Raw genomic sequence first — 14,463 nt, forward strand, 5'->3', positions numbered from 1 at the left:
TATCTATCTATCTATCTATCTATCTATCTATCTATCTATCTATCTATCTATCTATCTATCTATCTATCTATCTATCTATCTATCTATCTATCTATCTATCTATCTATCTATCTATCTATCTATCTATCTATCTATCTATCTATCTATCTATCTATCTATCTATCTATCTATCTATCTATCTATCTATCTATCTATCTAACTGTCTGTCTGTCTATATACACACACACACATATATATATATGTGTGTGTGTATATTAGTTTTTATTTATATATTTATTTTATATTTAGAGCAATATACAAGACTATGCAATTTTTTTCCTTCCTAGAAGTTGACTTGGTTTAGTAAATATTCAAGTTTTACAAATGTTTTCTCTGTACTTTGGCTCTTTTTTTTACAAATACTTTTCTGTCCATTATTTGATTGTTCTAACAATAATTTTTTTGATTGATTGTTTCTTTAACTTACTTTTGTAGATCTATGAATCATTCAACGTAAATAGGCTCCAAAATTCAAGAGATGAATCAATGCGGTGTCATTTTATAAACAGGTAACATGAAATCAACTAAATTTTAGACTTTTAGACATTTTGTATTTATCTTGCCCCAAAATATAATTTGTTTCCATTTATTTTGTTGAATGTATGGAAAAGGCCAAAGATTATTTTTATTATAATATTTAGCAGAAAACAAAGTGATTACCAAAAAGCTGTTCATTGAAACTATGACACATAATAGATGCTCAACTGAAGAATCCATCTTCCATGTTCATTGTCAGGCCTTTTCCCCATTTCTTACAAAAATAATTTGCACATCCTTTTCACTGCTGTATATAGTTTTTATTTATTTATTTTTGGGCCTGGCACATCTTCATTTGTCTTCCACTTGTCCACTGTCCTCACTTTTTCAATTCACACTGTTGTAATCAGGTACAAGCACTGGACAAAGGACGAGTAAAAAAAACATTCAAAATAAAAACAAAATCCACTCAAACCTTCAAATTATTTGATAATTATTGATCAGGTTCACTATAAATATTATGAGAAAGGCTCCATGTGAGCAAAGAGGGGTTAAAACTTTTATACTGGATTATAGATACAAATGCAACATTTACTCTAAAAGACAGCTCCAGAAAAAGGGTGAGGACAGAAAGTTATGCTGATGTTCAGAAAGGACAAAGTGTTTTTCAGAGGTGGCAGAACAGGAAATAGGACAATGGTTTTAGGCACCACCCAGTCAGTGCTGACGTGTTGGGCTGTTGGTGTGAAAATATTAGTAATGGTCATTCTGAATATTATAGATGTACATGATTCTTGAGATCCACATTTCATTTTATTTCATCACCTTTTGCCATTCAGAGAGAACATCCCTTTTGTATCTTACAGCACTCCTCTGTTCACTTTCATTAGAAACTAATAATGAGCATATCAGGTATTAACATGGGAGGCTGTTTCATAGTAAAGTGTGTAATAGGCCTGCTGGTTCCCCGTGGAGCAGTTTTCACACATTATTACCAAAGATTTTCCTGAGAAAAGTCTGGTTCAAAAAAATTTTTTTGTAGCTGCTCTTCACAGGTTTATCTCAGTGGGAGTGTTCTGATAATGTTCTCTGTATGAAACATAAGCTAGAAGAACGAGGCTCACTGATTGCTGTTTTTGTCATAAAAGTATTTAGAAATACCACCTATATTTGAACATAAACACAATATCAATTAGCAGGTGGAACATCAAGGTCTCCAACAAAAGAGTATGTGGCAGAAAGTCACTAGAAGGTACATTGCTATAAATGTATAAATGAGGGAGTCAAACTGTGTTAATGTTAAATTAATAAGAGCAAAATAATGAAAGAAATGTAAAGGTGTTGGCAACAAAACGTTTTAACTATAGAGAACAACATGGTTGACTGGAAAGGAAGAGAAATAAAAAAAAATACATTTTGACCCAAAATATTACAAAAGTTGAGGACTTTTTTTTTCAATCATAATATTTTTCTACAGGCCAAATTAGTTTCTGTGATGGACTGTTTACTTTTTATTTAAATTAATTAGTTTAGATTAGTTGAGATCATGTCAAATGGTGTTATTTGTAAAGATTATCAGCAGCTAACATCTTACCTGCCGTAGAATGTCTTTGCTTTGGAGGAAGTTTCATTTTGACAGATCAATGATGTAACGGCTAGCTGGAGTGAGGTGACGAACAAAATGGATCACTGCCATCTTTTAACGGCTCCAGTCAAAAATAGTTTTATGTGATTCATGCAAACACTTTTTCTATAAATTACATTGTTGTCCATTTCATATTACATGATTATTATGGCAGAAAAAATATATAATTGCTGTATCACACCAAAAGTGCCACTATTCTGATGCTGCTGCTATTAGTGCACTAATAACCACAGAATGTGATGTAAATAACTGTATATTGCCAAACCAATGTATAATAGTATAACCTAACCAAACCAATAGTATAAATATTATAAAAATGAATTTGTATAAATTGGTAAGACTGTTTTTATATTATAGATGTGTTACGATGGCATCAATCCACTAACTAGCCATTATCTCATCAATTATGCCCAAATTAAACTTTTTTTTTGTTCAAAAGCTGTTATATATTATTCAAAAGGCTGTCGAGAACAGGTAGGATATTAATTGTTCAAAACATCTATATAAAACCCCATTGAAAAAATTCTGAACTCTCCTTTAAGGTTAAAGTTTATCTTCTAGGTTTTACATAGATATGTTTAGCGGTGTTGCAAAAGTTAAAGAATTCGAACCTGTGATTGGAAGGTCGCTGGTTTGACCCCTGGGTCCGGCAACGTAATAAATGTAGGTGGGAAAGGTGAAGCACCCACACCTGCCTCCACCTTCATTTACCCCACTCTGGGCCCTTGAGCAAGGCTCTTAACCCTACCTTCTGCTTTGCCTGGGCTGTCGTAGCTCAATGGTCTGTGGTTACATCAGGAAGGACATCCGGCGTAAACACAATTGCCAAGTCTTTGTGCGAGTTAGTTCACTGTGGTGACCCCTGATGAAGGGAGCAGCTGAAAGAAAGAAAAAAACAAAAGCAGATGTTTGGCAAGGTGGCATCATGGCTCATTTGGTGAAGCTGCTGCCTCTCAGCGAGAAGGTTGCTGGATCGTATCCCAGTCCGGGGGCCTTTCTGGGTGGAGTTTGCATGTTCTCTTCGTGCAGGCGTGGATTTTCTCTAGTTTCCTCCCACAGACCAAAAACATGCATGTTAGGCTGATTGGTAACTCTAAATTGTCCCTAGGTGTGAGTGAGAAAGTTAATGGTTGTCTCGTTTGTCTTTATACGTCTCTGTGATGGACTGGAGACCTGTCTCGGGTGTCCTCTGCCTCTCGCACAGTGATAGCTGGACATGGGGACCCGTGACCCGCAAAGGAAGAAGCGGGTAAAGATAATGGATGGATGTTTAGGTGAAGCAAAATGTATACTTTTTGTTAGTGAATGTTCAAGTCTCTTGTATTCTTCTTGGGGTTTCTGAGCTGGAGGTTTGTCAAAGATTAAATCTGTCTTGTTGGAAGTTCTAGATGTTCACATCATAGGAGAACTGCCCCCCAGAATCAACTGTGCTGTAATGAAAGCAGATGGAGATGTACGACTGTGGCAGCTCAGCGTTTTGTTTCTGGTCTTTTAAGTCGGCCTCCTCTTTGTGTGATTTATCCTTTTACAACATTCTGTATTTTTCATCTTCTCATTCTGCCTCTTAAGTTGGGGGGTCAAGCACTCCTGCTCCTCTCAGAGCAATCTGATGGTTAGAGAAGTGTCTACATGCCTACTGGGTAACACTGCGGCTGCCTGCCTGTGGAGCTCTCATGGAGTCTCATCTCCCTCTATGTGACAAACATTTTTGTGCTTCACATGCACGCTGTCTGCTCGGAGGCACCGGACTGGAGGTGCGAATGTCAGCTCGCCTCAACGTCATGACTGTTTCCCACTCTCCTTTTTACTTTGAGGCCACGAGTTGCCCGGGCAAGTTGAATACCAGCTTAAATGTGTTACTCATGCAAACAGATGGAACAAACAAATCCATCTCTGTTTGTGCCCAAAGATTTAACACAAAATGTTGCACGTCTGACTTTATAATAGTCAATAAAATAGACATTCTTTACTAAACCAAGATTTAAATTTTATTTTAATAAACAACAGTTTGGAATCATAGTTCTTAATTCTTAATGGCAAACATCTCCTGACTTTGTACTGCAGGTTGCTGATTGTCCTCAGTCTGAATCAGATACTTAACTCATCTTAAATGCATGTCACTGTGAAGGAAGCTCATGTAAAAAGTTAATTTGCTGCCTTCTATATGGCAAAATCATGTGCGCAGTGAAAAGTGATGGCAGAAGCTATGACTGCAATAAAGATTTCAAACACGAAGAAAGCACAAATGTGCTGGAGGCTTGAGTAACCTCAAATTTGAGAACTTTTGAGAAATTTGCACGCAGATCACAATCATTGAGATTTTTATCGTTGATGCGACAAAACAGAGCAGTTTCTTGTTAAAGCTTTAAATTAACAGCTTTTCCATGCCAATTTGACTCAATGCAGTTGTCTTTAAAACTAAAGATATTAGAAGTCCTCAAGGGTGGCACGGTGGCAGAGTTGGTAGAGCTGTTGCCTCTCAGCGAAAAGGATGCCAGTTCGAATCCCACTTGGGATTTTTCTGGGTGAAGTTTGCATGTTCTCTCTACATGCGTGGGTTTTCTCCAGTTACCACAGCCTAAAAACATGCATGTTAGGGTGATTGATTGGTAACTCTAAATTGTGCCTAGGTGTGAGTGAGAGAGTGAATGGTTATTTGTCTCAATGTGGCCCTGTGATGGACTGAAGACCTGTCCAGGATGTCCCCCGCCTCTTGCACAGTGACTGCTGGATATGGGCACTAGTGACCCCCATGGTCTGAAAAGGAAGAGGCGGGTAAAAGATGATGGATGGATGGAAGTCCTCAAGGTTTCAAGACCTTAAAATGCCTCAGTAAGTAACTGTCCCAGTGTTGTACTTTGGAGGAGTTTCTATTTTCACAACATTCTGCACATTATTTTATGCATTGTCTTGCTTACCAAAAGGTTCTAGTTCATCTTTATTAGTGCACTTGTATCCAAAATGCCTCAGGGTCACTTATATTTTTAATTGCAAACTTCTCTTGCAGAATTTCTGCTATGTGAATGTAGGTTTACTGCTTCTTTCTGTTTTTCCCTCCTACACTAAGGTCAGTAGGCCGATGCACGGTCACTCTGCTCATTGTTCTTGTTAGCACGTTTCTTTTCAGTTTTAGTGTGACGTTCTCTTTGAAACTTGACCTAATCTTTACAAACTTATCATAACCCTCAACATTCCTGTTAGGAGTTGTTTCTAAATTACATCAGAGAAAACAAACAGTGCAGAAAACTCTTGTCTCCTTAAAGGCACAAGAACTTCATGCAGTCCACTGAAACTTGTTGCTGCTGTTAGGACAAACTTTTATAAAGCTTTAAAAATGAGCTATGATCTGACTGTGAATCTTGGTGGCTTGTCTGAGACATTAAATTGCAGTATCATTTCCAAATTTTTATCTGAAATAACTCTGATTTAATATGTTTTCGTACATAGGACAAATGTCACCAACATTTGTCCAGATTGTTTCAGATATTACCGGGAGCACGTATAATTGTTGTTCCACTGATGCGTGACTTTTATGCAACAAAGCTGCAATTTTTCTTCACAAATGCTAATTGCAGTTTGTCGCTAACAGTCACAGCCTAAAGAGATACTGGCGTTAGCATTGCTTGGCCATTAGTAGTGATCACTGTGAAAATGAAAAGATACAATAATTTTGCCAAGTTTATATGACAGCTTTAATGTTTCAGAGCTGCTAAACAGTAAAAGTTTCAGTTTCACTCACTCAGCTGTTCACAAAACCAGGTTAGGATGTTTAAATTGCCACAGGCAGATAGCCAGATTATACTAACAAATGAGAAACTGTAAAACAATCTTACAAGTTAGCTTGAAACCAAAGTTTTCATTACTAGTCATAAATACATTATATTTCTTGTTTTATACAAATACTATTACTCTTAAAAATGCTTTGTGGTCACTTAAAAGTGAAACAATTAATCATAACAGGATTGATGGATGAGAAAGTTGTTTTAAAAACTATATACTTTTATTATTAATACACCTCGTTATGCGTTTACTGAACTATATGTTTTGATTTTTTGTTTGTTTACAAACAAACAAAAACGTTAGTCGGGAAAAATTTATCTAGTTATCTCTAATTTTGAGGCAAATTTCAATACCATTTAAAGGACCAAAAAGGTATATATTTAAACTATATTTAATTTTTTTCCGAGATCTAAATATTGTATTTGTGTTACTTTTTCCTTCTCAGTCTTTATGACATTTACTCATGCTTATACGTCATCTTTCAAATAGCACAAATAATAATTTGGGGTTAAATTGTCTGTAAGTCAGTGGCCATGTGAGGTTTTTGCTCATGAGCAGCTGGCATTATGTTGCTGACTGTGACTGGAGCAGATTGTGGACTTTCTTCCCTGTTGATCTCTGCAGAAGTAATGGCTTATGTGCTGACTGTGGCCTGACAGATCCAAAGCGATAAGTCCCGCCCACAAATGGGATCCTTCTTCTCACACCATCACAGTACATTATTATACATGAGCTAAATATCTTCATATCTACCTCTGTTTTCTTACTTTTTGATTCAGCTGAATGCAGGTTTAGAAATGTTCTACCCCTCATGGACTGGCACTTGAATGAATCTCTAAATGTATTTTCTTGGCATTGCATCTGCTCTAGACTGATGATTTCAAATTTAGCTTTTTATTTCTCTTCCTGGCTTGCACTTTGTTTCCAGCTGAGCCTAGAAGAGTGAGGCCAGCTTGGACTGCAGATACTGCTGAGTGTTGCAGTACAGCATGTAGGGCTGTTATCTTCTTGACTAATGGCCTTAGAGTACCGTCTTACTCTTTAGAGGCTGCATTTACTTAATCACCAGACAAGATAATGTTACTGTCACTGCGTTGGCTCTGGTTAGAGGGTGATGGGCTGTTGCATTTGTTTGCATGCGCCGCACGAGAATGTGTTTAGGAGTACATGTGCTATGTGAATGCATATGTGCTCATATTAAGATACGAATAGCCAAGCTGCAGACATTGATATATTCATGTTTTAGAAGCAGACAGACAGGCAGAAACACTCGGTGGGTGCACATGCACACAAAAACATACACACAAATATCCAGAAAGGACTGACTGGCCACGCATAGCTGTAGATTTCTAACAAACAATGTCCATGGAGCCTTCCATCAAAAACTCCTCATAACCATGGTGTTTAAATTTAAACTGTTTATCTATTAATAGGCAAAAACACAAACAATACATGTCTAAAATCCAATAATTAAATAAAATAAAATAAAAGGAAATGAGAGGTTAAAAAAAAACTAGCTCCATGGCTGTTTACTTGCCAAATCTATAAGAGCCTTTTAGGCCATAATTTATTACAAATCCTCTCTCCTCCTGCTTTACTTTACCAACCAATCACAAATGTCTCCTTATCTCCTTATTTATCAAAAATAATTGTTCAAGCTTACAAATATTGACTTGCATATATATCAGTATCAATTTTGCCTCTTCTGGTCACTTTTAAACTTTACTAAACAAACAAAATCATAATTTAATCTCTTACAATAACCGTCCATCATCTTTTCTTTTATTTGCATCTTTCATTCCTGGATCACCCACTTCTTTCTGAGTCATTTCCAGATACTCAGTGTTTATAAATTAATCACTTTTGCACTTTTCTCCTTCTTTCTTCAACAGGAATGCACCTTGGTTGCTTTTTAAAAATTATTATTTTATCCCAAAACTACTTTTGTATTGGTATGAACAACTATAGACCCTTTTTCTACATCTTGGGAGCTGTAGCAGAACCTATTACAAGACGTTTTCCCATTTCTAATCATAAATGTGTTGCTTCCTTCATTAAACAGAAGAAGACACGTTTCCATGTCTGTAGCAGATCTTCATCTTAACAGATAGCAGAGTGCATTTACTGTGGAGAAAATGAATGAAGTGCTTTATCTGCACTGAGTGCTAAACCGGACATAAATATCAAACCTTATATATGCATAAATAGATACAGACTTTTTAAAGTATGAACTGGTTTTTGAGTAGGCAAGGTTATAAAACAAATACAAAATAAAGTTTTAAAGAATGAAATTGTACTTTATTGATTTTTGCCTAGATGAATGATAAAAAGACATAACCACGTTTAATGGAATCAATCAACCATAGAATGAATGTGCTTCATTGCAACCTTAAGGAGAATAATTCTGCATTTTGATGGCTACAAATGATGGAATAAATTTTTCAGAGACAATCGGATGAGCTTCAAATGTACAGATGTCAGAAGTCCATTGTGTATGTTTTTGTTGACAGAATAAACAAGTTTGTTTATTCTATAGTTGTAGTTTGGTTCATTTGTTGGCCCAAAGAATGTATGTTTAAAAATTGTTGTGCCTTTATTATAATTAAATTGTGTCGTTGGGAAATTAATTATTTTGTTTGTTTGTTTTCAAAACAGGGACAGATTGCTGGGATTTAGAAAGTAACACAATTGAGTATTTCAAGCCATTATTTCATCTTTTTGAACAAGAATGAGCAAAGATCAAGCAAGGATGGCAAGACTTACTCAACATATCAAACTTGCATATCCACTTTGCAATATAAAGTATGCTGCTGTGAAACAGGGTGATATTAGCCCTTTGAGTACATTGGTACTGAGGGGGTGAATTGTCTACTTTGTAGCAGTGCATTACATCCTGTTAGGCTCATAGTTATTCATCACTATCAACAACAACCAACGCCCCTGGGTGACTCTCAGCACTGGGGCGATGGTGAATCAGTAACTGCCTACAGCTCACATAACCAGTTACGTCTTGTGTAAGGGAACTGTTGGAGATGAGATTGTGACTAATGAGCTGAAATCCTGGCAAGCTGTTGCATACACAGGCACTCCATTAAACACAGGGCAACATTAAATGATGGGAACTTAGAAATAACTAATACTTAAATTATAAAGCAGACAGGCATTTGTTTTGTATTATTCCACGGACGTGCTGATAAGTAAATGATGCCACTTATTTTGCTGGATACAAACAGTTTCTGCATTTCAAACGTAGTAAATATAATACGAGTCAGTGGTTCAGCAGCTTATACATCGGTCTGCTCCTCTCGTTCATTTTTCAGCTCGACAAAACAATACTCCCTGACTGTTAAAGTTCTGGTTTGTTTTTTTATTGTTACTATTTTGTCTCACTTAGCAGCACTATTGTTCTCAGTGTTTACTGGTAAAATTGAAGGAAAGATGCAGCTTTGAAGTAAAATGAAGGAAGAGCAGCCATAAACAGTGTATAAAATATAGAAGTAAGCCTCACCGTGTGTTAGAAAACAAGTCATCATGTTTAAATGTACAGTTTGTCTTTTACTCACATCCCAACTACAATAATGAGGTTCCAATTGAGCTATGAACTTTTAACCTTACACATTTATGGTTGAGATAGTATATTTTTTCCTTTTTGTCTGAACCAAATCCTCAGCTCTTTGTCATGAGGATATTGGAAAAGTCAGCAGTTTGGCGGTAGCTCCAAGGCATGTACTGGCGAGCTGTCATATTGTTTTCAGACAGGAGACTTAGAGGGTCTCGCAACCTCACAGGACTTGTTCGGTTGCCCACTGGAGGCTCTTTATGCCCTTGAGGGAAAAAGGCACATTTTCACATTAGATACGTGCTGTAATAATGAGAATCCTGCTGTTTTCACTTCCAGATATGACTCTCAAGGCTGAGACCATTAAAAACAAGAGGACAAAAGAAATTTCAGGCATCTGAAATGCAACTAGTAAGGCTTTCAAGCCTTTTATTATACTACCTGATAATTTTGGTGCATTAAAAATTTTAATGGCTTTTTACACCCAAGTCTCTGTGGGAGGTTGTTCTTAATGAGATTACTCGTGGTTAAAGGGCATTTTTTTGTTTCAAAATGGAACAAAAAAAAGCTTAAAGGCTAAAACATGATGCTGAAGCCGTAATAAACAGCAAATTTAAATGTCTGACATTATCAAGAGAGGTGCAAAGTATTATTAATTTAAATAAAGCTTATAATGATGCATATTTTAGGCGGTTCTGTCTTATAGTTTTTTTTATACCCATTTGTGCACACAAAATGATGAAGAGTTTCAGAACAAGATCAAAACCCTGAATGTCCATGCAGCAGGTGCAACGATTTCAGACAGATGTTTTTTTCCTAATGTAACATTAACTTTAAAATTTTGCTCTCTGAGGCTTGATCAAGAAACTATTACTGCTTGTTAATCCTCTGGGATTAAATATGAGACTTTACCTTATTTTCTACATATGCTGTGGAGGTTCTATTCACACAACAAACATGACTTGCAAATATGATGAGAAGCTTCACCGCCCAGGGTCTAAAATGTTCTTTGTCATATAATTGTGCATTGCAAATTGTCCAGCGGTGAGCCTTTAACAGATTTTAAAAAGTCCAAATCAGCCAGTTTCACTAAAAATTAAACAAAGCTGTAATTTTGCATCAGATTATATGGAGTCTGTAGGTCTTTGCAGGTTTGCATCCCTCTATGCTAGTTTTCTCCAATGCAACAAACTGTAGTAATCTTAATTAGTTTAACTAAAGACCATTTCATGTACGTACGATAAGGTATAGCAGAATATTTATTGTTAATCAAGTGCCATTTGTGTCCCTGTCAACAGAAACATCAGTTTTTTTTTCCCAAAGTTGTGGTTGGTTAAAACAAGACACAGCTGCTTTAAAACTTCGTTGGACACTTATCTGAATAGCAAGCAGCTCACAAATGCTACTGAAGATAGGAATGGGAAAATAGGAGAGGTGTGCAAAATAAGAGCACCTACACCATAAACGATAGTCACAATTCCTCTTTTTTTTTCCTGAGTATCTGATGAACAGAACAATGAAGGTCAGATCTTGGCTCAGTAAGAGCACAGATAGAAAGCTAATGAAAAGCTAGAATGAGGCCATTAAGCTCTTAACCATGGCAAAATGTTTGGCTAAGATTCAGTGATCCATCAAAGAGGAGTCTTCTTTTCCTCCCTGTCTTGCCTTGCAGTAACTCGCCCCAACCCTTCTCTGTCCCTCCATTCCTACCTCTTTCTCTCTGTCCTTGCAGAATGTCTCCTGGGGAAAGCAATACTCTTATGCCCTCTTCAAAGCCATGAGCCACATGCTGTGCATCGGGTATGGTGCCCGGGCCCCCGTCAGCATGTCTGACCTGTGGATCACCATGCTGAGCATGATTGTAGGCGCCACGTGCTACGCCATGTTTGTGGGCCATGCTACTGCCCTAATCCAGTCACTGGACTCCTCACGCAGACAGTACCAAGAGAAGGTAAGAATCATGTAGCATCGTGCAAGAAATCCAATATTAGTATATAATTTTAAAGACATTGGTTGTGCCTGATTTATGTGATAGCCATCAATGGTAATCTAACAATCACGTATTTCAAAGAAAGTAGTTATTAGATATTATTCCAAGGGGTTTGCTCTTTTGAACAACTTTAAATCTTGCTGATTGCAGCTAAACTAAAATTAGCTCTTCTCTCAGTCTCTGTCAAGTTCAGCTCTCACAGATTACATTAGTCATGATGATGCCATAAAAAATGTCCTTCTATTCTAAAGCAGATCAAGTAAAACCAACAGAGCAAGGAGGGGCATAACATGGCCAGTCACCTCATTGTCTGCATTTTGTCACAAGCTGACTTATTGATTTTTTCTTTCTTTCTGGTAATTTCCTGTCAAAGTACATGCTCACATAGTGATTACCCAGAATTTCACCCACCCACCATCTGTGATTCTTTCAAGTGACCTGGGCATTTCCCAGCACAGTCAGCCATCATCAGTGGGCTGTTTCTGACCTGGGATGCACTAAAAATCTCAGGCTTCAATCTTACAGAGGCTGGTAGAATGTTTCATACAAGTGGAAAAATTAAACATACACAATCTTTGATAAAAATGTAGACAAACTTTTAATAGCATCATATTTTTAAATGCCATTAAATACAGCTAATATACTCATTCTAATTCTATTCTAATGTTCTATTTAATACAATTTTTTACACCATTTCTTACAAACATCACATTCTTCAACGAGACCAACATCAAAACCACTAATATGACACAAATGTTATGCTCAAACTGGAGTAGAGTTAGAAAAATGTCAAATGCGCAGCAACATCAGATATAAAAACATCTGGTGGATCTTTGCGAGTGTCTTTACACACTTGGGAGGAATTTAATTCCATGATTACACAAATTTATGTATTTGTACATCACTTTACCTTTGGTGGGTTCTGCTGGATCTGTGCTTTTTTGTGATTTTATTTAGTATTTTACTTCATCTTAGTAGTATTCCTATCATGGTTTATGTTTTATTTTTGTCCTTTGGATTCTGTTGTGTTTTCCTGTTCAATTTAAATCTTTAATGTTTTTTATATTTCATTGGTAGAGTTTTATTTAAGTATTCTGGTTTAGGTCTTGCTTTGTTTCCAAGTGTTTCTTGTGCCATCTTCCATTTACCCTCAGTAAGCTTCCTCAGTGTTTGTTCAATTAGTCTGCCACCCTCATCTGTTCTTAATTAGCAATCAGCCCAGGTGTTTCCTCTTTCCTCTCTCCCTCTGTTTGCTATTTAAACAATCGCATCACTATCTGACCAGCAGCACATTGCATCCCTCCTTGTGCGCCACTCTGTGTTCTCTTAAGTTGTACATTTTTGCTACCACGTTGGCGCTTTGTTTTGTTTATTAACTAAATAAGTTTTTATTTTACCTGTGCTCCTTGTGTTTGCCTGCATCTGGGTCCAACACTACACCGACTGTGACAAATGCCCATTCATTTGGTGGTAGTCTTATTGTTTCAGTGTGCACATATGTAAACACAAAAACAATAGGATGCATGTTATTCATCCTGTGGGGCATCAGCTGATAATTCTAATCAGCGGTTCGTTAGTGTCACCTTGATTGTGACTATAACAGAACATTCAAAAAAAGAAAAATACCAGTTCATAAATTTAAACCTTGATTTTAAAAATCATTTAAATGGTCTCAATTTATTCAAGAACAATGGGCTGACCTTGCCATCTGCTTTCATAGTTGATGCAATCTGGAGAAAGCACTCCTCGTTGCTTTTGACCCAGCTCTGCAGAGCTGTTTAGCATCACACTTATACCTCGTTATTACTGTCTGAATACATTTTTTTAAGAGTTCTTCCACTGGAGCATCAGGGAGAAATTAACACACACGGGTGGAACTGTGATGAAGAAGAAGCAGGTCACAGCATATTCCAACATTAAGTTATCACAAGTTAAAGTTGTGTTTCCTATTCAGCAACTGATCCACATCGGCCTTTACAGCAAATATTCTTAATTTGCAGCTTTTGTTTCCTCCCTTCAACAAACCTTAAAGTATTTAAGCCCCATCCTTAAATCTGCACATGCCATGTTTATAACAGAGCCTCAGTGTGTAGCCAAGTTCATCCAGGGCTGATTTGCTGCATGGATGTGCACATCAGTGAAGCAGGATGAGGAGCAGCAGGGATGAGTTAAGGGTGCTGGGCCTCTAGTCATTGCATCTATCTCTGCCTCAGCTGGGGGGGTTGGAAACATGGACCAAAAAATGAATGTGGAAGTGTGCTTATGAGCAAATTGAGGACAGAGGAGGTTCCTAAAAGAAGTGATGAGATAAAGAGATGTAGCTGATAATTGTGTTTAGGTTTTAGTCAGAATACATTTGTCAATAAATAGATTTTTTTCCCCACTATTTTGAACTCGGTTGAAAAGAAAAAGAAAACAGTGAAGTCTTTGTCTAAAAAGGCAGAAGACAAATACACTAAGAGGTGAGAAGGAAGAGAAATAGTTTGAGAGAAGAGAGGGAAACGAGGAAGTAAAGTATGCATAATATCAATGCATCCCTGCTGTGATGCCGTGGTGCTGAATCACTGCAAGCCAGAAGTCAGCTGTGTGTCATTTAGCAGAGGGACGACTTACAGCTTTGTATAGCCGCTTTTCAAAATCTCAGCAAAAACAGTTAATTTTTACATTCAAGCACTTATTTTACAATTCCAAGAATGTTTTTAGTCAATAATAAAATAATAAATTTAAAAAAACTAGAACTTCACTTAAAAACTTTTAAGCACTATATAGGTCTGACTATTTTCACCTAAAATCTGAGGAAAAAAACATTAAACAAAAGGAATATTTGAGATTTTTTACATGCATTTTGTGAATAGTTTATTAGTGATGAGTATCTTATCTGGAGGAGACAAGCAGTAATCTTAGTTTAGACACTCGGGAAAATTCTTATGGATGAATTAAGCTCATTACTAATCAAATGTGCCAATTTCCAAT

The 14,463-nt window shown here is 36.7% G+C and overlaps 1 protein-coding gene across 1 annotated transcript in view; it reads left to right on the forward strand.

The window, feature by feature from the left end:
- The window catches only part of LOC119424746 (potassium/sodium hyperpolarization-activated cyclic nucleotide-gated channel 1), an 82,559-nt gene that overhangs the window by 45,658 nt on the left and 22,438 nt on the right, over positions 1-14,463 (forward strand). Inside the window, exon 4 of the mRNA XM_037692245.1 lies at positions 11,233-11,451. Within this exon, the coding sequence (XP_037548173.1) occupies positions 11,233-11,451 (219 nt within the window). The remainder of the gene's footprint in view (positions 1-11,232; positions 11,452-14,463) is intronic.

The sequence above is a fragment of the Nematolebias whitei genome, chromosome 18 (genome assembly GCF_014905685.2).
Source record: "Nematolebias whitei isolate Nwh7 chromosome 18, NemWhi1, whole genome shotgun sequence".
Taxonomy (NCBI): domain Eukaryota; kingdom Metazoa; phylum Chordata; class Actinopteri; order Cyprinodontiformes; family Rivulidae; genus Nematolebias; species Nematolebias whitei.